The 26,747-nt window shown below is 48.2% G+C and overlaps 1 protein-coding gene across 2 annotated transcripts; it reads right to left on the reverse strand.

Annotated features, from left to right (window-relative positions):
• Positions 1-26,396, reverse strand: COLGALT1 (collagen beta(1-O)galactosyltransferase 1). 2 transcript variants are annotated; one of them, XM_028721135.2, is made up of 13 exons: positions 25,972-26,396; positions 22,770-22,880; positions 22,387-22,504; positions 19,230-19,364; positions 17,910-18,114; positions 16,012-16,131; positions 8,337-8,413; positions 7,505-7,611; positions 6,723-6,855; positions 3,893-4,020; positions 3,001-3,207; positions 2,011-2,323; positions 631-767 (listed from the first exon to the last, which is right to left on the reverse strand). In XM_028721135.2, exons 1-12 carry the CDS (start codon positions 26,379-26,381, stop codon positions 2,047-2,049), a joined length of 2,028 nt encoding a protein of 675 aa, XP_028576968.1. In that variant the 5' UTR covers positions 26,382-26,396; the 3' UTR covers positions 631-767; positions 2,011-2,046. The 2 variants fall into 2 exon arrangements, with proteins under 2 accessions (XP_028576969.1, XP_028576968.1); XM_028721136.2 differs by lacking the exon at positions 2,011-2,323 and having other exon boundaries at positions 1-767.
• Positions 26,397-26,747: the final 351 nt, after the last annotated feature.

Consider the following 26,747-nt stretch of genomic DNA (forward strand, 5'->3'; position numbering starts at 1 on the left):
ACCAGTAAAAAAATTATATAAAAATAACTGGAAGGTCTGAAACGTACACCAAGATAAATGGTTTGTCTGACACAGAGAATCATTGTGCTGTAGTCTGCAAGTCTGGCCTGCATTTTTTCAAGGACTAACCACTCTTGCTTCTTCCAGAACATATAGGGCTCCCTGTAGGAGCCAGTACCAATTCTTCAAAGAATAAAACTTCTCTTACACAACTGAGTATGGAAAGATCTCACCCACACCACTTCCAAAACAGAGGGTGGGAGAGGTGGGGGATGGCACAGCTATGTAAACCAAACGATTTCTGTTGCAGGATCTGCATGGCAGAGGGAGTTTAGCTTGCCATTATTGCTTTGCCACAAGGTGTGATGAAAGATGTGGACCCCACAGTGTGAAAAGCGAGGGAAGCAACCCATAAACCCTGAGAAAGGGAAAAGCCCTCCCCGCCTCATGCCACATCATGCCCTCCTGCTCAGCCCCCTTCATCTGTGCCCCAGCAGGGTCATAGTTCATCACGGGCTGTGCTGTCCAGAGGGGACTGGAGCACATTAGAGTTCTTGGCTTCACTGCTCAGCTCCTGCTGCTCCTTCATCTTCTGGGACTTGGCCCGGTCCCAGTCAGTTTTGATCTTCTCATTGTTCCACACCACAGAGGTTTCCGTGTCGCTGATGTAACCATCGTCTCCTGTGTAGTGCGTTGGGAAGACTAGCAGCGGTTCTACAGAGAAGGCCAGCAAGTTCCGGTTCTCAAAGTGCTCCATATACTCAGAACTGTAGGAGAACAAACATCACATGAAAAGAGCTGCTTCTGGAGATACATCTCTGCCACAGGTGTAAATCAGTCAAACAACTAACTGCACAAAAGTATGACTCCTGGAGTTACATGAGGCAAACCATGAACCCCCTTTGAAGAGAAGGAATGCCTTCTCCTCACTAGCTAAGTTTGTCTTAGGTTTCTGACGAGCTAGAAAGATGAAACTTCATAATTTCACTTCTCGGTGAATACAAGGGTCTACTGTACAAATATCTTCTGCTAATATAACTTTCTCCACTCATCTTGCTTATTTGGACCAGGTTTCCTCAGTGTTAGATATTTCACATTCTTGTCTTCCTGTGAGAGAATCAGCTCCTTGGGCAGCTGTTATGTTCTAGAACACTCTAGATTCTTCCAGCAGAAACATATTAGAAGCTGTGATATGAAAGCTAAGAGCTAAATTGCACCTTAAAGGTCGGTTATGGGCACAACAATGGAATGTCTAAGTGTGCTTTTTTTATAACAAGAATACATAGCTGAAAATGAATGAACTGCAACTAAAATATTACAGTGGTACCTCGCAAGACGAATGCCTCGCAAGACAAAAAACTCGCTAGACGAAAGGGTTTTTTGTTTTTTTAGCTGCTTCGCAAGACGATTTTCCCTATGGGCTTGCTTCGCAAGACGGAAACGTCTTGCAAGTTTGTTTCCTTTTTCTTAACACTGTTAATACAGTTGCGACTTGACTTCGAGGAGCAACTCATAGAACGCGGTGTGGTAGCCTTTTTTGAGGTTTTTAAAGACTTTGGTAATTTTTGAAGCTTTTCCAAAACTTTCCCGACACCGTGCTTCACAAGACGAAAAAAATCGCAAGACGACAAAACTCGCAGAACGAATTAATTTCGTCTTGCGAGGCACCACTGTATGTTCATTTTTCACATGGTCTAGTCCTTCCCCTGCCCGCCCGCCCCCCAATATTCTTAAGAGGGTCTCTTCGCCAGTGTTCAGAGAGTAGCTGGAAAGAGGGAGGCAGGAAAAGGTCCCCCTTTCTTTCCACTCTGCAGTTCTAATCTGAAATCTTAGGTGCAGTACTGTGCCCAGAGCTCAGAAACTGCTTGTGCTGATGAAATTCTGTATCTCAAAATGTGCCTAGAACAATGGGAGTTTTGAACAATGTTTAGAAGAGAGAGTGAACCCTACCTAGAGTGAAGGCTACCTAGGCAAAAGCTACATAAGATTCCACAGAGAATTGATTCCTACCTTCTCAAAGAGTACAATCATCTAGCCCAGGAGTTGCTAATGCAGTTGCTCTTCAGATGCTTGGACTCTGGCTCCCATCAGCCCCAGCCAGCCTGGCCAACAGTCAGGGACGATGGAAGTTGCAGTCCAGCAACCTCTTGAACTGGCTACCCCTGATCTAACCACACTGAGGGAAATCCACTTCAGCTGTCCAGTGTTCTTGGCTTCAGATAGATGGCATGGCCAAAGAAGATAGAAACCAACTTGGAACAAGGCAAGGGAGCAAGAGAGCAAAAACCATTTTCCAAGCAAGAAATACATGCCAGGACAGAACCTACAGATGAGACAAAAGCAAAGGTGTCCACGCCAAACTAAAGAAGAGGTGTGCGACAGGACTGTGGAAGGAAGCTCAGACACAGCCATCCTTCTGGCCCAACAGGCTGCCACTTAAAATCCTTCTGTAAATCAGGAGGGCCTACAACTATTACCTGCTGCCTTGTGATACATATTTGTGAGAAGAAAAGGCTCAGGAGTAAACCCTACACAAATCTGGAGTGGAGTGTACTGGATGGCGCCTTGTATGCCTGCTTCCAGCAACTACTGCAGTCCAGCTGGTGCCAAACGTCTTGATCTGCGTTCCTTTGGACCACATCAGCGAGGCCAAGAGGTCTTGTTTCCTGGGCATCCCAGGTCCTTCATACACACTGCCCAGGTGTGTCCCAGGGAGGTCACTTCGGTGCTGCTAATATAGCAAAAGCAATGCAGGAGGCAGCAGTTACAAGTCACAAGACTCTGCAGCTAGAGCAGGCCCTGGCCATTTGACTTCCATTGTCTTGAGACAGATGAATGCCAACAACTTCTATCCAACAGAAAACAGCAAGGGGCTGCTCTCTATCTCCCTCTTTTAAGAAGCTACATCTCATGTGCCAAGGGTGTGTTAATAATCAAAGCACCCTGCTCCTTCCTGCCCAAGGCCACAGGCCCCTCTTCCCCTCCCAGCCCCAACCTTACACAGGGTGTTTGTCAAACATGACAGGTAGGAACTCGTCCACAGGCAGCATCTTGGAGAGGGGCTGGGCGTCCAGGAGCTTCTGGGCCCCCTGGAGGGAGATGACGTAGGCCAGGGTCCAGTAGGAGTAGTCCGCTTCCACCAGATTACGGACATGGGGCACGGCTTTCTCAGGATGCTCCACTTGCATGCGCTTCCGGCCAATGTAACTAAAGGCAAGCAGAGATTGAGATCATGACACTTTTCCCCTTTGAATCACATGGGGGCAGCCTGCAGGCAGACCTCCACTGCTCTCCATGCAGCCCACCAAGCCCCAGGGCAGTTTTATTTTTTAAAATGAAAGCTTGTATTCTCAGAAGGTGGGTGGTATTCTCAATGCCACCTTCGGCACTCTTTTTCTGCAGTCTTTCAGAACCACAGCATATACAAAGCCCTGTAAGATTGTATGTAGCTCTGCCTCCCAGAGCAGCCACCAGCAGGGAAAAGGTTGCTGTCCCTGCACTGCTAATGGGGTTCCTGGCAGACAGTGCTGCAGAGATTAAAGTGTGAGTGTGTGAGGCAGGTGAACAGGAGTGAAAGGCATGGGGGGAACTAGGTGCCTATGAGTGTGAATGGCAGGGCAGATATCATAGAATCTTAGAGTTGGAGGGGACCCTGAGGGACCAACCCCCTGCAATGCAGGAACCTCAACTTAAGCATCCATGACATACGGCCACCCAACTCGTGTAAATGTGAAAGGGAGCAGGGAGGATGTTGGTCCCTTAACTCCCCGCTCCTGCCCACATGAATCCCCCAGAAGCAAAAATGTTGCCCAACTCTGCCATACAAGATTCCCCACTGAAGGATGCTTTTGCCAAGACTTCCTGCTGCCCCAGTCGGCACTTCCATACTTACATCAAATCCCAGTCCAGGCCCTCCTCTTCTAAGTCATAGATGAGGTTCATCATGCGTCGCTTAAAAAAGATCTCGAAGCGCAGGTCATCCTCAAACACCACCGACTTCTCCAGGCCTCTCTCAACAACCTAGCAAAAATCAGCACACGTCACTGTTTATTGATTCATTTATTTAATGAAAATATTTCCATCCTGTTTTTCCACTAAGGTGCTCAAGGGGTTAAATCTGCTCTTTCTTGGACCAAGTTATTTTTGGCTGCTTGGCTTGAGTTTGATGGTCACAGAGAGGGGCAAGAAGTCATGCAGGGGACTGATGAGACCCCCCCTCCCCAGCAACTGGTAGCTCTGCTGGGTCTAGGCCAGCCTTTCCCAGCCTTTTGTCTTTCAGATACTTCAACTCTCATCAGTCCCATCAGCACAACACCTGGAAGACACAAGGATTGGGAAGGCTGGTCTAGAAACTTGCTTTTTTATTTTTAAAAATGAAAGCTTGTATTCTCAGAAGGCGGATGGTATTCTCAATGCCACCTTCAGCACTCTTTTTCTGCAGTCTTTCAGAACCACAGCATATACAAAGCCCTGTAAGATTGTATGTAGCTCTGCCTCCCAGAGCAGGGAAACAAAACTGGCATTCAGATTTTGAGTGGCAAATATCCCCTAAAGGTCCCTTTCCTTTCTAGATCATCACACCATGAATGTTTTCCATATTCTAGCTGATGTAATAATCCAATGTGCCCAAGAGGTGGCAGCACATACTAAAAATGCAGTGAAATCCGGTTCTAAGGGATTCCTTCCTGCTGCTTTGGAAGACTGCAAGCAAGCAAGGCCACACAGCAGACCCCAAGTCTGGCTCTTGTGCCAAAATAAGGCCAGCATCCCACTTGTGCCAGCACAACAGGGACCGCTCTGGAATTCTGTGTAACACTAAAGCCCCCATCTTTCTCCACTGATGGATGGAACTTGGTCCAATGCATATTGCTTCATCTCCTTTTATATCTGTATCTTGGGCCAATAATACAATAATACAATTGTTGCCTAAACTGAACCATTTTCACCCATTTCAAAAAGGATGAGGAGACCATTGGAAGGTTGCAGATCTGCATCTGTAGAAAGGCATTTCTGTTTCCAGATCTTAGTCACTTCCAGAAAGCTAATCTGCAGCATTCAATAGGCTCCACACAGAAGGAAGCCACTTACGTGAGCTCTTCAGTGTGCAAGAAGGCCAGAGAAGGCACTGTGTTTACCAACTACCATTTTAAAACATCCACTCACTGAAATCCCGTGCCACATTAACCCACATTCTGCAACACAAAATGCTGAATTCTGCAACCTGTGTGAATTATGTAAATTAGGCATGGAATGGTACACAAGCCCCACACACTTTCTGGAAATCTTATAGTGGGGATGGGAAATCTGTGGCCCTCCAGATTCCCAGCAGTCCCAGTCAACATGAGGAAATGGATTATGGAACTTGTAGCCCATCATCACCCCAGAGCCACATGTTCCTCATCCCTGTCCTACAGAGAGATCTCTCAACCCCATGGGCCGCAAACTTTGAAGCCTAGCTAGGAGGATTGGAAGCTTGCCTACTCCCCCAATGAAAGGGGAGATGCTTTGGGAACTGGATTCTGTGCCAAGTACTGTGTCTTGCAGTCCTTAACTGCTTGTGCAGAACCACACATATACACCTGTTTTGAAAGTTTCATGGTTGGGAACAGATGACCTCATCTCCTGAAAAGACAGACTATGCCTTGCTGTTTGACATAAACATAATTTTTGGATTTGGTTTGTGGCATTCAAGAGTTCAGTCCCAACTAAGTCGATCTCTGTAAGTCCAATGCCAAGTAAGCCTGATAAATGCCGTTTGGAACGCTAGGCACCTTTCCAGTTAGGAGTTTGATCTGGCCTTCCGCAAACTGTCATGCAGATCTTTTTTGGTTGGAAGATTAAATAAGAAGAGTTTGTTTTAAGAGCCTCTGCGCGTTCTATGTCGAGCTTAGTTCTTGTCGCCATTTCACTTTGGTACTTTGGTGTTCTGTTAGTGCCTGCTTGTTATTAACTGATAAACTGTGGACCTCTTTGGATAATTGGGTTCTTTGAGAGGCAATACCTCTAATTTGTTGAAAGATATGCTCAACCGTTCTTGAATTTGGAGTTAATTGGGTGCTCTCCCTACTTGTTATTCCTTCCTCTCTTAGAGGCACAGGGTCAACTTGCCCCATTGTTGGATCCAGTATTCTCCCCATATTCATAATCATCTTTAAGGAAAGAAAGTCATTTTTTTGTTGGAACTGTAAAAGCAGATTTGTTTAAAAAAGTCCTCCATTTTAGATTGTTTGGAATCTAATTAGATTGGTGAGAGAGCTGCTTCCTCTGGGTCCCTGTAGCGTTTACTAGCAGGCATAGTGTTGCGGTGGGGAGTAAACAAGGAGAGGTTTCCTTAACCGAAGAAGAGAGAAAAAATAGAAAGTGCTCAGTTTGTTCAATTTAAGAGCTTCTCTGTGAGGTGACTGCCAGGAGTTCGAGGAACAAAGTATAAAAGGGAGCTGGCGGTTAATAGCTAGCAGCTGGCAGCCTGCCCAGGATGCTTCACAGAACTTGCCCAAGGTGTTTCTCATAGCATAGATAAGAGGGTGCTGATAGAAAAAGTACAGAAGTAAAAAAAAAGAAAAAGAGGAAATATTACTTCCCTGGGTAGCAACCAGCGCTAATTACAGTCCTCTTATCTGCGGAGCTTCGAAGCCTGCTTGCTAAGCTGTTGCCATCTTGGAACCGCCCCTGAATAAATAATTAAAAAATGGCCACTGTTTGACATGATGAGCATCACTTACCTCTTGCCAAACCTTATAGTGGCTGAGGAAGCAACCCAATTCCCCCTTGGTGAGTGGACGCCCATGGTATGGGTCCTTGTAACCTGGCAACATCTTAATGCCCAAGGCTTCCACCTGGCTGGTGTTCATTGCTCTGAGGACAGATGGAATGAAAGAATAAAGGACAGTCAGTAGAACACAAGCTATTCATGAAGAGAGCGGCAGAGATGCATGCCAAAGATATATGGCTGTGTGATCTAGGGTGAAAAATAATGCAGAAAGAACAATTCTCTTTCCCTGGATCAACTTCTGTTGGTGCAGAAGCTTCCAGCCAGCGCAGAGTTCTTCACTGAACAGAACAGAAAAGCACTCAAGCCCAAGAAGCAGGGTTGTGTGCCACTCAAAAGCTTGCCTACTTCTTTCTACAGCCGCTGAAGTTTCTCCAACACAAGATTTCACTTCCCCTATTATTTCTTACTTTCTGTGAGCAATTTGGCAGCAACATCTTTTGCTCCGTGCAAGCGAAGATGCCACGACTGGCCGGAGATCTTGGGGGTCCCAGGCAGAAGACCCTTCATGTCAAACCTGTTGCCCTAGAGCCTTTTTGACGGCAGATCCAAGACCTTCTGCAGGATGCAAAGCAGGGGCTCCAACGTCGAGCTACAGCCCCTCCTTTTAGATATGGTGAGTGTGAGCCCATTCCAACACCATTGGGCCCCTAAGTACACAGGATATTGGCATGGCTAAGGTTATTCCACCCTGAACACTCGCCCTTTTTGTCTTTGTCCCAGGCAGGCACTCACTTGCCATCCACAGCTTCAACCACTTTGCAGTCTATCTCCTGCTCATAAAGCGCCCGCAGCATCCGCTCCCGGCGGTCGGTCCGACGCTTCAGGTTAATCATGAAGACCTGGGAAAGGAAGCATTGCGGCGTCAAGAATGCAGAGCAATGGCCCACCATGGCAGAAAGGCAGAGGAGGGAGCAAAGCAGCGCCCCAGGCTTTGCCATAGCTATGCAGGCAACCGAAGGACATAGCGGAGCTTTGAGGAGAGAGTCAGAATGGACTCTGCATTACTTCAGAGTGTAGGCAGAAGATGCTGAGCTCCCTGCAAATGGCCAAGTAGCAAAGCAGGAAATAAGCTGGGCTGCAACCTTTTTGCTTGCAGGAAGTTTTCTTTTATGCAGGGGGCATTATAAAAGGGGATCTTCCTCTCCACACTTGCAACACACACCTGTAGTCTGAAGTGGTACAGTCCACTCTCATCCCCTTGGGATTCTGGCACCAGCTCTCTCATGTCTAGACATTTCCCCTATGGCACTACACTCTAAGATCTGCAGAGCTGAACAAAGAAGGCTCCAGAAGTCAAAGAACTAGGGAAGTCTGCAACTTGGCTTTCAGCAGGCAGGGTGACTGAAGGCAGCAGCATCACAGCCCACCAATGAAAAAGTCCCTCAAACTGCCCTCTACTAGGCCAAACCCAAAGGAAATCGCCCAGACCCCATGGAAGCAGATGTACATGATGGTGGAGATGATGACAATCAAGGGTCGGTCAAATTCTGTTCTCTGCTTAAATCTTGTGACTTAGATTATGCCGTTCAAGCACATTCACACAGGTCTGCTTGTTTTTCCTCACCTCATCAAATCCCATCTTGTCCGGGATTTTAGGAGGCACAGAAAGGTATCGAGAAGATTCCACTGGAGGGTTTTTAACTGTAGGGAAAGACAAAACGGGGTCATGCGGTGGGTCACGTGACCTGTCACCAGGTTTTCATTTAAGGAAAAGAAGAGCAGAGATGCATTTTATGACAAGCTCCCCCCAGATTCTTGGCTTCGTGTCAGATGCTGGGAAGGGCCATTGTTCAGCGGCAGAGCTTCTGTCTGACACACGGAAGATCCCAGGTCATCTCCAAGTAGGGCTGGAAAAGACTCCCATTCTGAATCCCCCAAGAGCCGCCTCTGGTCCGTGAAGACATTTCTAAGCCACATTAATAAATCTGCACCCTAAATTTTGATGTGGAGGCACATACATAAATTGTTCCCCATGAATGCCCAGTGCACCACGTAGTCCTGCAGCACTGAGTCTCCCAAACTTTCAGGGGGGAAATTGCTCACACCACACTGATTTTTTTATTGATAAGAAATACATTGGAAAACAAAAAGTGCTTGATTATAACATAGAACACAACTACTTTATAATATGATCAGGCGGAATCTAGAAAGCATAAAACAATGCAGCCACATAAGAACACAAATCATTCCCAAAATATAAGTATGGATACAAACTCAAAGAGAGGTGTGAACTTGCTTTTGCCTGGTAAACTTATTCATATTGGATCTTATTTGATACAAACAAACTCTTATCTCCTCATCAGCACAAAGAAGCCTTTCTCTTTTCTGATCTTTCATATTTGTCAGAGCTGACAATCCCTGTTCACAACATTATGTTGCGGAGAACTGTAGAAAAACAGCTATACTCTTGAAGAGAGGCACGGATAGATATAAAAATATTTTAATACTATACTATACTGAAATGTTTAACTCTTTGTTTGTTTGTCCTTGAATCTTCCTGCCACACTTGCCTTCCTCTCTGCCACACCCTCTGAGAACCACTGAGGTGTCTAGGTGGATTTTTAAAATGGATTTTCTTCTTAGCCCAAGGATGGGGATCTTGTGGCCCTCCAGATGTGGCCAGGCTAGAACCGCCTTCATCCCTGACCCCTGGCAGCGCTGGTAGGGGCTGAGGGGAATTGTAGTTCAGCAACATCTGGAGGGCCAGTCTAGCCTTAGCAAAATACAATTTTGACTTCTCAAAAGCCCTAGGAAGACAGTTCACTCCCTCTGAGTTTACACTAACTTTGTAAATAGATCTCCAGGAAACCAGGCAAGGACATTTCAGAAAGTCCCTGCCCCTTGCCCTCTGGCTGCAAATGACAAGCATATGGGGGTGGGGGGAGACTAAAGTCCTTTTAAATTTATTTCCTTACATTTCTAAGGTTTCATGGTTTTCTTATCCCCTGGCCAATATTTTATCACTGTAGCTTGGGTTCAAGATTACCCCAAATATCTTCTAGTCAGATTCAAGGCTAAGTTGAAATGTGCCCTTGGCCGTTTCCTGGAGGGCGGGTGAGGGGGTTTGGGCACAAGGCTGGCTCTCAGTGTGGGCTAGAAGCTTCGATGACATATCTTCCTTTAACTCCAAGTTCTCCCTTTTTAAAAAAAGAAAAATCTTCCTCCACACAACCTTTTTCAACCACTATTTTCAACAGACTTGACTGTCCCACTCCTCACAGATACATTCCACAAGGATGAAAGTGTGCCTGACAGTAAAGGCAAGGTCTTCTTCTTCTTACATGAATGTGCTTTTGCACATTTGCATTCCATGGAAGCACAGAAGATGAGATCCTGCCCTCCCAAAGGAAAAGATCTGAAGGAGCAGCTGGGTGGGAGTTGGGGGGCAGGAATGTCTCTTTACCCTCCAAAGTCTTGTTTTTAGAAGGCTTCTATATTCAGACACCAGGCACTGCTATTTTGCCCATGAAATGACCAGTGCTGTGTTTTGCCAAACAAAAAACAAAAATCAACCCCCATGTTTCAACACAAAGAGGATGCAACTAAGAACCGAAACCAGTTGTCCATAGCAGCAGAAACATGCCTGAAACAAATCCCACTCCACTGGTAAAGGCAAATGTTGAGAAACTAAACGTTTTCTCCCCGACACAGTACCTTTCCACATGCAGAAAGGCTTTTGGCATGGCAGCCAAGCCATGTACATTCTGAGGCAGTACAGTCCACCTCAAAACAGAGAACTCCTCCAGAACCCAAAGGAGGAGCAACTGCTACACACAAGCACCATTGATGGCAGAGGCTGCTCTGAGAGGCTTCACACAGGCCATGCGGGGCTGGTCAGGCTGCCTTAAACTGGAGAAGCAGAAAGCATGAGCCAGGGCAGAAAGGCTCTGGTCCAATGTCCTGCAATTTCAGTGGCACTTTTTGCAGCATGGTCCTATGCATCCCTATGCAAAAGGAAGCCATGTTGATTATCATTGGAGGCCCTTCTTCATGTGCTCCTCTGCGAGAGGCCACATAAGAACAGGGTCTTTTCTGCAGTGGCTCCCCATTTGAGGAAGGCTGCCCCGGGGAGGTTTGCCTGGCACATTTGTTGCATATCTTTAGGCAACAAGTAAACTGTTCATCTATAACCAGGTTTTAGGCAGATTAAACAATTTGTGGCTTTTCAAACTTTGTGTCTGGGCTGGGGTTGTTTTGTCTGTTACACTTTTATTTTTTCTGTTTTTATACTGTAAACTGCCCTGTGATGCTCAGATGAAGGGCAGAATATACAGTGGTGCCCCGCAAGACAAATGCCTCGCAAGACGGAAAACCTGCTAGACGAAAGGGTTTTCCGTTTTGGAGGTGCTTCGCAAAACGAATTTCCTATGGGCTTGCTTCGCAAGACGAAAATGTCTTGCGAGTTTCTGCAGGGTTTTTTCCCTCCCCCCCCCCCTTTTTCCCAAGCCGCTAAGCCGCTTATCAGCTGATCCGCCAAGCCGCTTATCAGCTGATCCGCTAAGCCGCTTATCAGCTGATCCGCTAAGCCGCCTAAGAGCTGATCCGCTAAGCCGCTTATCAGCTGATCGCTAAGCCGCTTATCAGCTGATCCGCTAAGCCGCTTATCAGCTGATCCGCTAAGCCGCTTATCAGCTGATCCGCTAAGCCCGCTAAGCCCGCTAAGCCGCGAATAGCGCTAATCCGCTAATGGGCTTGCTTCGCAAGACGAAAAAACCGCAAGACGAAGAGAATCGCGGAACGGATTCTTTTCGTCTTGCGAGGCACCACTGTAACTTTAAATAATAATAATCATAATCATAATCATAATCATAATAATAATAATAGATTGATGATTTAGTGAGGTTTACTCCCAGCTATAGAAGCTTAACCTTAAGTTGCTTTTGTACCTTTATATGCTGTCTTCATAGCGACCCCTGGGAGGTAGGCCAAATACATTTCCCCTTTGACGGCCAGGGAACACAGGCTGAGAAGCAAGCTTTGCCCAAGGCAGCATCAGGAAGTACAGAGAGCCGGCTGGATCAGGCCAACAATGTCTAGTCCAGCATCCTGGTCTCACAGCAGCCAACCAGATGCCCATTGAGGGAAACCAGGAAGCAGAACATGAGCTCAACTGCTATTTGGAAGCCTTGCTGCCTCCAGAATGGCCATCCTGGCTAGGAGCCATCAACAGCCCTCTCTCTCCCCCCCCCCCCCATGAATGGGCCTACTCCTCTTTCAAAGCCATCCAAGTCGGTGATATGGCTGTCTCTGGGAGTAGCAAGTTTGACAGTGTGTTGTGGGAAGAAGGACTTTCTTTCAGTTGCCCTAAACCTTCCAACATTCAGCTTCAACTTTCCTCTCTCCACGATAGGAGACTCACCTTTTCTCTAAAACAGGCATCCTCAAACTTTTTAAACAGGGGGCCAGTTCACTGTCCCTCAGGCTCTGTTGGGGGCCGGACTATAGTTTGAAAAAAATGGTGCCTTCATTATACACCTTTAGGCGCCAGGCAAAAACGTTTCATTTTAGGAAGGCTTTGGGTTGATTTGATTGACATCCTATGCCCTTTTTAAATGTGGTTCTTTTTTTGGGGGGGGGGGAGATGTTATTGGGTTGTTTTTATTTTGCTTATATATATAATTGTGGTTTTAGATTATGTTCTGTGAACCGCCCTGAGACCTCTGAGTATAGGGCAGTATAAAGGTAAAGGTAAAGGTACCCCTGCCCGTACGGGCCAGTCTTGCCAGACTCTAGGGTTGTGCGCTCATCTCACTCTATAGGCCGGGAGCCAGCGCTGTCCGCAGACACTTCCGGGTCACGTAGCCAGCGTGACAAAGCTGCATCTGGCGAGCCAGCGCAGCACACGGAACGCCGTTTACCTTCCCGCTGGTAAGCGGTCCCTATTTATCTACTTGCACCCGGGGGTGCTTTCGAACTGCTAGGTTGGCAGGCGCTGGGACCGAGCGACGGGAGCGCACCCCGCCGCGGGGATTCGAACCTTTCAATCGGCAAGTCCTAGGCGCTGAGGTTTTACCCACAGCGCCACCCGCGTCCCTATAGGGCAGTATATAAAGTCAATAAATAAATAAATAAAACCCCAGTGGCAGTCCCAAATTCAACCCCTGGCATCCCCAGAAGGCGTTGGGAGAGCCTCCTGCATGAAGCCCCAGAGTGCTGCTGCCAGCCAGGGTAGACAAAACTGAGCAATGCTCTGGCTCGGTATAAGGCCTCTTTCTCCTCCTCCTCCTGTTGCAAGAGCTGGCTGCTTGTTGGGAGAGGCTGCCCATTCGCTCCGGCTTCGCCTGGGGCCTCCGCCTCCAGCCCATGGAATCCTGCCCTGCGGGGAGGAGAGCGCTCTCAAGTTGCCATGGCGACCCAGGCACCATGCGGCCCCCCGCCTCTCCGCAAGGGGGCTCTGAGGACTAAGCAGCGTGGCTGCGCCTGCGAAACAGAGAGTCCAGAGCCAGAGGGTCTGCGGTACCATTCCCCGGCTGGCGCCTCTGCCTTAGCGGGGAGTGGGCAACTATAGGAAGGCGGAGGGGTCAGGAGCAAAGTTCCGCAGAACGCTTGAAATGCAAGAGGAGGGAGGGAGGAAGAGACACCTCTCTGCCTTAGCAGGAAACTACGAATCCCAGCATGCAATGCAGCCAGAGAGTATGATTAGGCCGAGCACGGAGTTCCCAAATGCTTTCGTTGCATTCAGTCAGAACGCTTTGCCGCCGCTTTGCTGCTCGCTGTAGGCCGCCTCCCCCCACCCCCTTTGTTTGCTCCTGCCAGGCAGGCTGAGTTCAGGACCCTGGCGGGCCGGATCTGGCCCTCGGACCATAGTTTGAGGACCCCTGCTCTAAAACATCCCCAATGCTGCAACCTTTCTTCCTCGGGGAGTTGCTCCATCCCCTGGATCACATTGGCAGCTCTTTTCTGAATCTTTTCCAACTCTACAACATCCTTTTTGAGGTGATTCTGCAGAATGATTCTGCGTCAGAAGAGAGCTTCAGAAGAGCTCTTGCGTATCAAGTCCAGGACTCCCAGTGACCTGCATCCAGCAATCGCCAGACAGACACCTCTGGAAAGCCCCTGCCCCACAGCCAGTGCCCACTTCCCCCAGCAGTCTCTGTCTCTGAACCCGGAGGGTCCGCTTAGCTACCAGACATAAGGAAGAAGAGGTAGTGGCACCCGCCCTGTGGAACGCCCTCCCATCAGATGTCAAAGAGATAAACAACTACCCGACATTCAGAAGACATCTTAAGGCAGCCCTGTTCAGGGAAGTTTTTAATATGTAACGCTGTGCTGTTTTTAACACTTGATTGGGAGCCGCCCAGAGTGGCTGGGGAAACTCAGCCAGATGGGCAGGGTATAAATATTATTATTATTATTATTATTATCATCATCATCATCATCATCATCATCATCATCATCATTATGCCAGGCTCTTAAACTGCAAGTTGGTTTTGTACTCCCCACAAATGGATGACATCACCCCCAGGTTTCATTATGCATCTACATAAACTTTCCTCTACTCTTAGAAATGTGCACAACAGATCAGATGACCAGACCAAATAGCCACATGGCTTAGGAGCTGAGGGTCCTGTTCAGCCCTTCAGTCTCTCCGTGATTGTCCAAGGCAGAATTGCAAAACAGGGAAAAGCATGCAACTTTGCTCAAAGTGCATACATGTATCTGGGTCACATAACTTTGCCTTTATCAGCCCACAACCAGGGATTGCCCAGGTGCCAAAATTAATTGACTAACTGATTACCTAATAGCCCAAAAGCATGCAGAGCCCTTCCTATAGCAAACCACCAGTGAAGATGTCAAAAGCTCTGCCAAAAGTAAGCCATCCTCGCTCTCCCCTAAGTAGGGCTGGGTGATATCTGGTTTTCAACATCACAATATACCAACAACTAAATATCACAATATCTCAATATATCTGCGGCGGCCGAGGGCCTTGCTGGGGGGCCCCAGAACAGTGGAGGGTGCACCTCCCTTCCCCCACAGCCGCCGAGGGCCTTGAGGTTCCCAGCAGCGGCGGAGGGCCTTAAAATGCAAGGAAGTAGTAGATGAAAATATGAAATTAACTTCCATATAATATATTTAATATATTTTCAACCAATTTACAGAGTAGTTTGTGATTTATTAGTCAAGTTGCATCTGCTTTCCCACTCAGAGGTCTAAGTGGAATATTTGCGTGCATAAGCCCCACTGAATTCAACTAAACTTACTTTTCCTTTCCTGGGAGTAAGCCTCATTGAATTCAGTAGGACTTATTTGTGAGTAGACACACATTTGCTTGCACTGCTTACCAACAAACACCCTTAGCATCATGCTCACATAGTACCCAACCTCCCATTTCAGCATAAGGCAGCCAGCTAAATCTTCTCCCCTCCACCCCCCCAGAGGGCCCCCCCAAAAGCCCTCATCCCACCAATCTCTCTCTCTTTTTATCAAAGGCAGGGAGGGAGGGCAAACAAGCAAAAAGATAGTCTCCTTAAAAACAAAAAAAACCCTTCCTTTTTAATATGGTGGAAAGCTATTTAGGGGGAACCAACAACATAAACACCCCCAGAAAATAAAAACGAAAACTCTTCCCCCTCTTTTTTTCCACAGGTGGGGTTGAGTGTGAGGAAGAAAGAAGAGCTTTCCAGTGCTTTATTTATATTCTTTGTATATTTTGCACCAGTGAAGCCGATAGAGTTCCTAAGCTCAACAATTCCAGTGGTTTCCTAAAAAAAAAAAAAAAAAAGCTCAGAAACTTTTGGGGTGTCCTGGTCTTTGCTTTTTGAAATATGGTAACCCTAGATCTGCTTAGGAGGGAGGAGGGAGAGAGCAAACAAAGCAGGAAACACAGCGCCTTGCTGAAACTCTTATCATGATGTATTCAATGATATGCACAGCCCCCACCCCCAGGGTAGTTTTCTAACCCTCCTCCTAGCCCAGGGGTCAGCAACCTGCGGCTCCAGAGCCGCATGTGGCTCTTTTACACTTTTGCTGCGGCTCCGGGGCGGATACTAGCGAGGGGAGGAGGCGCATTGTGTGCCCTGACACTCCCCACTGTTTTAAATGTCGCAATGGTTTTGCGGCTCCCAGTTTTTTTTTCTTCGGTCCAAGTGGCTCTTTTTGTCTTAAAGGTTGCAGACCCCTGTCCTAGCCCTTACACAAGGTAAAATCTTGTGTCTATTTATAAAAATTTCCTCTTTGGTTTAAAACAACAACTTGCAAAGGCCTTGCTAACTTTTGGCCAAGAGTCACATAGAACTCACCCATCACCTCCAACTGCACGTGCATGAAACTCTCCACCTCGTCGCGGAGGGTGCTGTGGGATCGCAGAGGCACGGGAAGGAAGCCATACACCTCTTTGTTGCACACGTACATCTGAACTTCTAAACAAAGCAGGGAGGAACCACAAAAGGGAGCACATAAAATCAAGATGCCATTGGGCAGCAGAAGACAGACCCCTCTCTGTATCCTTTCCAAGTCAAAGAGTCATGGCCATTGTTACGTTTCACCTCCATATGCATGAAGTTGGGCTAATTGGTGATTAAAATAAATTCTGATGGTACACTTGGCAGCCCACAAAATGCTCCAGTACCCTGTTCAAAGATTTAAAACTAGGCGGAGAACCAGCCCAAGGAATCTGCACTATTTGGGCTACATGCAATTCTACAGGAGCTCAAAATGTAGGAAGGGGTGCTCTCGGGAAGCTTTTCTTCTTTTTCAAAGCTTCTAGCCCTTATGTTAATTCTCAATAGCAAAAGAGGTGCCTGAACGAAATTTTCTGTGGTTGGGGCACAGCTTCAGCACCCTTGCCTCTCCCATGACCAACAAACCCAGAACAAAAAATTCAAAATATTAAAACACAGAAGAACAAAGTATGCAAAATAAGACCAATTTATGATCCCCCCCCCCAAGATGCACCATTTATATAGCTTGCAGAAATCCACATCTATTTTTTGTTTTTTGTTGTTGCTAGCAAGGAAAACATATAGCCCTAGTTACAGTGAGGAGCAAAGATCAAAGTAGAACTGGTTGTGCCTGGAAATCCCAAGAATGCCTCCTTGGATTCATGGATTTGTGTTTCTGTTTAGAAGGCACTTGCCTCAAGCAGGTGCCCCAAGCAAGCAGGCCCCAAGCAAGCAGGCAGGTAGCAAAGTAGATCTGCTTCTCCTTGCCCATGCTGCCACCTGGTTGCCCATTCCATGGCAACACTATCCCAGGTGCAGCAATATTTAAAGCGGAGATGGGGAACCTGTGGTCCTCCAGATGTTGTGGGAGTACACTTCCCATCCATTCCATCATGACAGCCAACAGTCCGGGATGAAGGGAACTGGAGTCCAGCACAATCCCCACCCCTCCTGTTTTGAGTCCCACGTGCAGGCAATGGGCCTTTTGGAAACAGAAGCTGCCTGGGAGAGACATCCCTTGAACTCCACACTCTTGTCCCTTGCCACGAGTGATGCCAGCTGATTGATCAGAGGGTGTGGTTGGGGGGGAAATGGCCTCATGGGCCAAACTGCATCCCCAGGGAAGGTAAGACTGACCCCCTGGCCAGATGTTCCCCACCTCTGGAGTAATAATTTCCACAGGGTGCTATTTCCTAACAGCAGGGAGCAGCATGGGGCTATCCAATCTTCTTCTCCTGGCTTCAAAGAGCAGCAGTTGTATGTGATGAGAATGGAGTGTTTCTAGCAGGCAACAAGTTGGGGACTGAAGAAATACTGTGGCTCAATGGTGGAGGACGTGTCTTGCAAGCAAAAACCCTGAGGTCCAATCCTGGGTGTTTCCAGGCAGGGCTACGAGGGACTTTTGCCTGAAACCTCGGAGAGCTGTAGCCAGTCACTGTTGATAATGCTGAATTAGACTGGCAAATAGTTTCATAGAATCATAGAGACGCAATGTTGGGAGGGACCACAAGGACCTCCTGCAATGATGAAATCACAGTATGACTAGGCATAAGGCAGCTTCCTGCGTCCCTATTTTCCAAGGCAAAATAAGGGAAAGTATGCAGCTATGCTGAAGAATTGTCTGCAAGGCAGCTCAACAAAGAAAAACCATCTCAATTAATCTTGTTGATCCTCACAAACAGATGCCTCTGCAAGGCCAACTCACACAAACCAAGACGGCATCCTTCTCTGTGAGCAAAGATAGGGCTTTGACTCACCGGCCTGCCTGCAGGCAAAGGCAAAGACGATGATGTCATCGAATGCCCAGGTGTAATCCGGATGGGGTGGGTAGAAGACAAGGCTCCGAGTGGCCTCTTTCTGCAGGTTGATAAGAAAGGTGGAGTGCACCATGGGAACAGCAAAGCAGCCCTGGCGGTCTCGCTTCCTGATGGGGATGTAAGCAGGCGTGCGCTTGTAATAGCCCTAGGAGAAGCAGAATTGAAATTCCACATGAGATTTCCTGCAAAGAGAAGCAGGAATAGAGCCCAGCCTAGGAAAACTTGCAACACTTCAGCATCATGTGCAAAACGAGTCTTTGTGCTGAATTATATGAACAGTAAGACAGGAGAAACGGCGTTTCCGTGTGCTGCTCTGGTTCGCCAGAAGCGACTTAGTCATGCTGGCCACATGACCCAGAAGCTGTCTGCGGACAAACGCCGGCTCCCTCGGCCTATAGAGCAAGATAAGCACCACAAGCCCAGAGTTGTCTGCAACTGGACTTAACGGTCAGGGGTCCCTTTACCTTTAAAGCAGGAGCATAAAAAAACAGTCTCATACATGATGACAGCACTTAAGAGCTCTAGCTGCACGGTTTTTAAAAGACTTGCCTCAATAGTTAAACTAACTCATTATTTTAAAGAAAACACATTGTATTAGATCTAAAGAAAAAAGATAGCAAAATTAATTCAGAAGATATTGGTCCTCTTTTACCATGTACTGTAAAAAGAAGCCACTGTTTCCAAAAACACACCACAGACACACAATGTTTTGAAATCAATTGATGTTTACACTTTTCCAATAGGGTAAAGTCAGAACTTGCTTTCTTGGTTCATGTCATAGCTGTTGCAACAAAATGCATAAACCCATTATCTTGCATATCTATAGCAGAGAATATTTCAAGGAAATGTGCAAGCATGGATTTAATTTTAACTTGTGTTTAAATACCTCATTATCTTTTTATGGCTCTAGGTGCTTGATTCTTAATTTGAAGAACATATCCTTTTCTTAAATAAACATATTTTCAATGAATGAGTGCAGATGCTCATCATCCTTGATCCACACACAAAGAGAGATTCTGAAAAAGTGAGAACTGTATTGGCTAGGAGGCAAGGAAGTTGCAGAGAATATGCCTGGTAGATATTTCTCTGTGTTGAATTTGTTGAAGGACAGAAGATCGTTGAGGTCATGTCAGCTGACCATGTGCTTAGCCATGGATATACCAAGTCCTTCATGCCTACTGCCTCAATCATAGTCTTTGGCTGTGGTCTCAAGCACACATGGCAAGAACAGAGTTAAACCAGAGGCTGGGATCCACCTACCTGAGAGGTCATCCCACACCAAAAGTTTGAATAGGCTGCCCGTGAGTCCAGCATCGGAGCCACCACAGTCTTGTTCTCAGCTATCAAAAGGCCCAGAGTGTCAGGGTTCGTCAGGAGATTGTCTGCATCCACAAACTGCAGAATTATGCAGCAAGAAAAAGAAGAGAAAAGTCAGTTCTACAGCAGCTGTTCCAGTTTAAATGTTGTGAATCCCCAAGGTCCAAGGTTGCTGGTGAGCAAGAAACCTTAGCCAACAAATTACTGTGCCCCTGTGTTAGGACCTCAACTTCTAACCTATGCTTGTGATACGCCAACATTTTAAAACTGGCAGCTGCTGGGCCAAATCTGGACCCAGGAGATTTTGGTCCAGCAGATGCAGCCTTGAGATCCAATTGCCAGAAAAATAACTTTTCAGAAAGGAAGGACAGGTATGAAAATGAGAGGCGACAGCTGTGATGTCAGTGAAAGGGAAAAATAAGGATGGTGAGGAGTCAGCCATCTGCTTGGCAAAGGAAAGACATGTTGCCCCCCCACCTTTCTTATTGCCCCCTATACCTTCTCAGAAGGAAGGGACCCCAAACTTGGATGGCAGCTGCTTTTCTAAGGGGCATTATATGTACCTTCTCATGGTCACTATTTAGTAGGGACCAAGGCTTTGATATTCTGGTACCTGTTCCTGGTAAATTCTTGTCCGTATTTTGCTTGCAAGGGCAGCTTTGGGGATAACCACCATTGTAGCAGAAGAAGCTAGAACATTCAAGCTACTAGTCATTCCTATGCAGGAGGCAGAGACGTGAATGTGTGAGCACAAGAGCACTAAGGCTCCGTGGAATTCACAGCCTGCCATTTTCCAGCTGGCAATATTTATTTTGGTCTGCAGTGCGAGGCACCCGTTTGCTTTTCCTTTTAACTAAAAGCACCAGCACCATCTTAGCTTCTAAAACAGCATAGGACAGTATATTGTGAGGCCATTAAAATACAGAAAGTGGAGGAGGCCCTTTTCTGCACATGTAACACAAGGAGGACGCCACTCAGATTGCTGTAAAAACAAATGGCAGTGTGTGTCCCTTTTTTCATCTGTGAAACAGAAGGAGGTATGCTTGGCTTGGAGGACAACTACAAGAAAAGCCAGCTTAAGCATGTGAGGACACTCCTTCCATAAGAAATCCTTTGAGGAACTGTGCAGGAACTGAGGTCCATTGTGGGCTTATCTCCTAAGAGCCAAGGTACTGCTAGGATTAAAAGAAACTTGATGACGTCTCCACAAACAAACAGGTGCCTCTGCTTTTCATGAGCAGGGCAGCTCCCTCCAGCCCTAGCAAGAAGCACAGAGACACACAAATCACTCCCTGCCAGCAATTCTGGGCTGCAGGCCAGCACCTAATTCCAGAACAGAAGTACAAGGCATGACAAGCCAAGGGGGCTGGCTCCCAGTGAGAACAGCTGGACTTCTACCACTCCATCCCAAAATCCCACCCCAGCTGTGCTTGCCCAGGACTGAAAGGCACCAAGGGAAAGAGCAGCCCACATAAGAATGTCGGCTGCGCCCCCAGCGAGGCGAGGCTGAGGAGGTCAGGGGGCACGAAGGGGCATTGGAGACAGGGAAGTGGCATCATCGCCCCCAGAGATATTCCACTCTGTACTAGAAGAATCAGGTGAGGCAAGGCAGGGCATCACCTGCTGTGATCTGCATTGGATAGTTTCCTTTTAATGCCAGATTTGGCAGTATTTGCAGAACAGCAAAGTGGCAGAAGAAAAGAGCTGGATAAGATCAATGGACAAGGCACTGCCGTGGCAAAGCCAGTCTCACCCCAGAAATGAAGGGCCAGCCGTGAGCTCTCTTCTTCTGTTACTTTTGTCCTCAACCAAAATCTTATTACAAGAAATTGAGGGTTCTGACCAAATACCACATTTGGTTTTGAGAAGAGGTCTTTCCCCACTGCAGGGCTGGGGCAGAAAGGCTGCCTTTCCCTATGGAGAGTCCAAGGGCTGTGACTTGAGATCTCTAATGGAGGGACCACCAAGCTTTTTGGCCAGTGGTCACAGCAACTGTTCCCCCACCCCCCACACTTCACTTCTCTCCCTTCCCCCAGGGAAAGGAAGAGAGAAAAGTGCAAACATACATGCTTCACTTTCCCAAGGGATCTGGTTAAAAGTCAGATCCAGAGGTTTGGGAGGCCCTCAGGGCTGAAAGAGGAAATGAAGTAAAGTGTTGCTCCACCAACTTCCGCTTTCAGTTCTATGTACTTTTCTGAGGAGAGACGGGTGACTTCATCACTTCATGACTCAGGAGGAAGACCACGGCTTAGAGGCTTGGTAGGAACAGGGGAAATGCCGTGAGGGCACCTTTGCACCCACAGGTGTCATCTTAGCAACCTCTGCCCTAGGGCCCTTGGTGGCACACGCATCCTTCCCTTCTCTGTGCAACGTCAGGGGCCCTTGGCTTGGCCAAAGCTACTTCCCAGGTCAAAGGGGAGGCCCTGGTTCAGAATGTATTGAAAGCTTGGAAACAAGTCTGCTCACTTCTCCCAAATTTCCTTGGGAGGCAGGGGATGTAACAAAAACAATCCTCAGCGCTTAGGCAAATTATTCACAAAGAGCTTCACATCATTCTCCGCAATCCCTACAACAACCCTATAAAGCTAAGTCAGAATTATCATCCTCAGATTCCCGCTTTGCCTGGGGTGGGGTGAAGAGGGATTATCATGGCAAAGGTGTTTTATTACCTGAAGTCCAAAATCCAAAAACATCCTTCCCACCTACAATTAACGCAGGGAATGAACCACAGGGAAAGGAACAGCTGCACAATCTGACAGCAGCAAAAAGTGGGGCTGGTTTGAAAGGAGGCATTCCCAGCCCAAACACTATAACCATTAAATGACACAGTTGTTTACTGAAGTATCCCTAGAAAAGTCAGGCTTGTTTCCCAGCCATGGGAATTAAAACTGCGCAGCCCACACTGGTCTCCAGATGATCTCTCTCAGCTGTGCAGCTGAGCAGGGCACTAGCATGCGCTGAAAGCCCTCCTGGATGTGCAGACTGCTGGGCTGCCACACAGCATACAGTGATGCCCTAAATCAAGGTCCCTGGAAGTCAGTCATCAGATCTTAGAAATGCAGCTCCCCCATCCTGGCTTCCCGCCCAAGCCTCTCCTTACCAGGATGTAGTCAGCCCACATGTCCCGGGCAGACTGCAGCGCTGCCTGGCGAAGCTTCATGACATGTTCATAACGGGAATTGGACCAGTGCTTGGGACCTTCCTCATCCAGATAGGACCTGCCAGGGACAGCGAGGCTCAGGGTGAGGTCACATAAAGAAATCACCTTCTTCCCCACCCTACCTGCCCCAACAGAGGAATCTAGATGCGCTAAATGCCAACGAACTCAGCCACAGAGCAGTCTCTGTGTTCTCACTCTCTCCTTGGGAATTGGATCCCTCTTCAAATCAAGTTTCTGTTTTCTTTTCCCTTCTCTCCACCTCTCCCCACAAATACTGGAGCCCCTTTTCTCTCCTCCCTTCCCCACAATGCTGGTTTGTTCACCTGGGTTGCTCCATGGGCCGCCACTCCACCGAGTGATACATGTTCTGTACATTCATCAGCCATTCCCGAAGCACAGCTGTCGTGTTGTCCACGTTGTGATCAGTTGCCACCCTAAAAGACACGCAAGGCAATGGATTTTGAAGCTTCATTCCTCCCCACCTCACACTTCCAGGCTTGCAAACAGCCACTTGCCAAGGTTACCCAAAATGAAGGACACCAGTATTTTAGCATCTGCACAGGTTTCTAACTGGGCACAAACTTCATTTGAAAATGTATACCCCACACTTTGAATAATTTCTTCCAGAGCACAGCTTACAGTCTCCAAGAAAAACCAACCCCACTTGATGATTAAAAAAATGTACAAAATTACAGTTCAGCTAAAGAAAAAACAAGCATAGAAAGTGAAGTACAAGAAACAGAACATAAAACAGTGAAAGAAAAACTCAAGCTGCAGAAACAGAGCTGACTAACTTGGGAAAGTTTGGAGAAACACTTTTGACAAATGTAAAAACACAACAAAGTTGGGGTCTGCTTCACTCAGGGGAGGAGGATCTCAGAGAACTGGTGCTGCAACGTCAAAAGCAGATGCTCGAGTCACAGCATGCACGGATGTGCAGCACCATCAAGAGCCCTTCCTGGCTTAGGAAAGCAATTCCCTTCAGAGAAGAAAAGGCCCACACAAAGGCAAGTTTCCAGAAATGGCTCTAGAGTTTCCACGCCTTCTCCAGAAGACTCTGCCTCCCTCCCACTGTACCACTCTCACGCCATGGAGCCTGGTCCCCTCCCTTCCCCCTACACCCATTCCCCCACGTGGATTTTATCTGTGGGTCAGCAAATCTGCTGCCTCTTTGGACAGCCCTGTCCTGAAGGCCCAAAGCAGCAATGGGAATCCTGCGGCCCAATAACTGCACTTGGCTCCATGCGGCGGGGGGGGGGGGGGGAGCAAGAGAACAAAGGATGTCCTGCCCAGCCCCAGCTCCCACCCACCACCCATGAGTGTCCCAGCTATGATTACCCCACCATATTTTTAAAAGATCAGACAGCACTCCTCATTCCGAGCCAGGATGAGACATCCTAAGCCCATAGCATCTGATATTTTAGAAACTCCTGTCAGCCCCAGTCAGTGTGGAGATCTGTGTGAGCCGATCTCACAGTTCTTCAGGCCATGTATGTTGAGGATCACGTTTCTTGCAGATTAATTTGTTGACTGTAACTAACCTCCTCCCAAACCTTGCTACTTACAATGAGTATGTTTCTTATTCTTATGTGCATCATGATCCTTACATCTCCCTAAACCTGACAAATTGCCACCTATTACTCTGCCTCCATTCTTCATTAGGATGAGCCGCCGCCCCATCAGATCAGGGCCTCTTGGGGCTGTCAAGCCACTCAGATCCTCCTGGCCAGCTGCCAGAACAGGAGAGGGGGAGACAGAAGGCGGCCAGTGTTTCCTTTTACCACACTTTCCATAGCTGCAAGATGTTCCAGTAATGAAATGTTGCTGCCTTTTGGGGGGGGCACTTTGCACATGTTCTGAGGTACCATATTACATCTTTTTGAAATGGATTCTGACTTAGGCTGACAGCCATTCTGAAGAGCAATGTTGGTGCCCAAAGGCTTGCAAACCAATTTCACAGTGAACGACGATTTTGGGTCCACTGAACATCAACCAAAAACTAGGCACAGCCTCAAAAACCACACAAAATTAATATATGATATTAAACGTATCTACTTGCTGGGTGTGTTTTAAAAAGTATCAAAGAAGGCAAGGAAGGGAAAATTAACCCTGCCCTTCCTTACCGTGATACAGTATCTGTTTGGGTGGGGGGCATTTTGGTGCCAAAGTGACTGTCAGCTTCAGAAGAGGGATTTTATTCAGGACCACCATCAAGGGAGGGATCAATTATCAGCCACTACTGCTGATATAATTCACATTTTTTAAAAGCTGCTTATTAAATCCAAAGAAATACAGTATTTTGATAAATATTGAAAATAAAATGAAAATTCACTTTTGAATTCCAGCCTGCGGATGGAATTGGCTGCAAAACAACTTCAGCCCAAGCCACTCATGTACAGTAATCTTGGCAAACAGGCAGGCAAACTTTTGTAAACTGTCTTGTACTGACATTTCCTCTCCCCTTCCTCCAGCTGGCTACTCTGTGCGCAAACCGTTTTTGCTCTGTTTTTTGAAGACTAGTAATTTTCATGTGCTCATTGCCAAAGCTGCTTTCTAATCTTTCATGGAGTAGACGGGAAGGCGAAGTTCTGCAGCCTCAAGCCACTTTCTGAGTCACAAGCGGGGAGCTGCTCTTGCACCCGAGTTCTGCTTCCACTGGATGCCGGACTACATGGGCCAAAGCCCGCCAAATGCACAGAGGCATACTGGGTGGTGGCTGTTTACTTCCCCGAGTATGGACTCAATCGTCGCAGCAACACGGCTCTACCCATATTTACTGGGAACTAAAAAAGCAAGGGACACGGGTGGCGCTGTGGGTTAAACCACAGAGCCTAGGACTAGCCGATCAGAAGGTTGGCGGTTCGAATCCCCGTGACGGGGTGAGCTCCTGTTGCTCGGTCCCAGCTCCTGCCAACCTAGCAGATCGAAAGCACGTCAAAGTGCAAGTAGATAAATAGGTACTGCTCCGGTGGGAAGGTAAACGGCATTTCTGTGCGCTGCTCTGGTTTGCCAAAAGTGGCTTAGTCATGCTGGCCACATGACCCGGAAGCTGTACGCCGGCTCCCTCGGCCAATAAAGCGAGATGAGCGCTGCAACCCCAGAGTTGGTCACGACTGGACCTAATCGGCAGGGGTCCCTTTACCTTTACCCTAAAAAAAGGGGGGGGGGAGTCTCACTCTGTTGAAAGTGGGGAGTGGAGCGCTCCACAAGTTCCGGATGGCCATTGGCCCTGCTTGCTTGAGCTGAGTTTCCTGCATGGCAGGGGGTTGGACTAGATGACCCTCGGTGCCCTCCCCCCTCTACAGTGCTAGGATTCCGGGCGAAACATGCGCGTGGCAGCCGCACAGCCATCATCCGGGTGCCGCGGCTCGGAGCGGCTTCCTCGCGAGCAAGCTGCGCGGCGAGCGCGCTGGGCTTTCGGCGGCGGGCGAGGCTGCGCGGGAACTGCGCGATGGGAAGCGGCTCCTGGGACTGGGCCGCCCGGCAAGGCCGGCCCCTCGCTCGCTCGCTCGCTCGCTCACTCACCAAAGCGCCAGGCGGTCCTTGGGATGGCGCAGCCTCTCCAGGCAGCCGAGCGCGGCGGGCAGCGAGTGCGCCGCGTTGCGCGCCAGCAGGGCCAGCAGGACGCGCGGCGGCCGCGCCGGAGACTCGGGCACCCAGCGCTCCTCCGGGAAGTAGCCGCGCGCCCGCCCGCCGCTCCACGCCAGCAGCGCCGCCAGCGCCAGCCACGCACCCCGGCGCGGCCCCGCCGCCGCCATCGCCTCGCCCGGAGCACCAAGCGCCGCCTTCCCGGCAGGAAGCAGCCGCCCCCGAAGGCGGCCCTCCGACACCAACGCCAGGCCGGCGGGGCGGCGGCGCGCCTCGCTCCTTCCAGGAGGACGCGCCCGGGCTGCGCGCTCCCAGCAGCGAGCGAGCCACGCGGCCGGCGAAGGCATCCCCCGGCCGCAGAGGCGCTTCGCAGAAGGGGGCTGCTTTAGGCGGGCAGAGACGCTTGGGGACAACGCCTTTTTGGTTTTTTGAATACTGGATCTTCCTCCGCAAGGCAAATCCGGATTACATAGCGGGGGCAGGGCGGTATATTTATAGAGACAGATTTATAAACCACTTAAGCAACTCTCTACAACAGTGCATAAAATTAAAATGTAAATAAAAACAACTTAAAGATACCCCCCCCCAAAAAAAAAATCCTACAAAGGAATGAATACACTTAAAATTAATTAAAACGCAGATGAAATCAGTACGGCACTTCTGGGTGCTACATATTAAGAAGTACAGCATACAAGGAACCTGAGAGCAGTAAA

This window comes from Podarcis muralis, chromosome 2 (assembly GCF_964188315.1).
Source record: "Podarcis muralis chromosome 2, rPodMur119.hap1.1, whole genome shotgun sequence".
Classification (NCBI taxonomy): Eukaryota; Metazoa; Chordata; class Lepidosauria; order Squamata; family Lacertidae; genus Podarcis; species Podarcis muralis.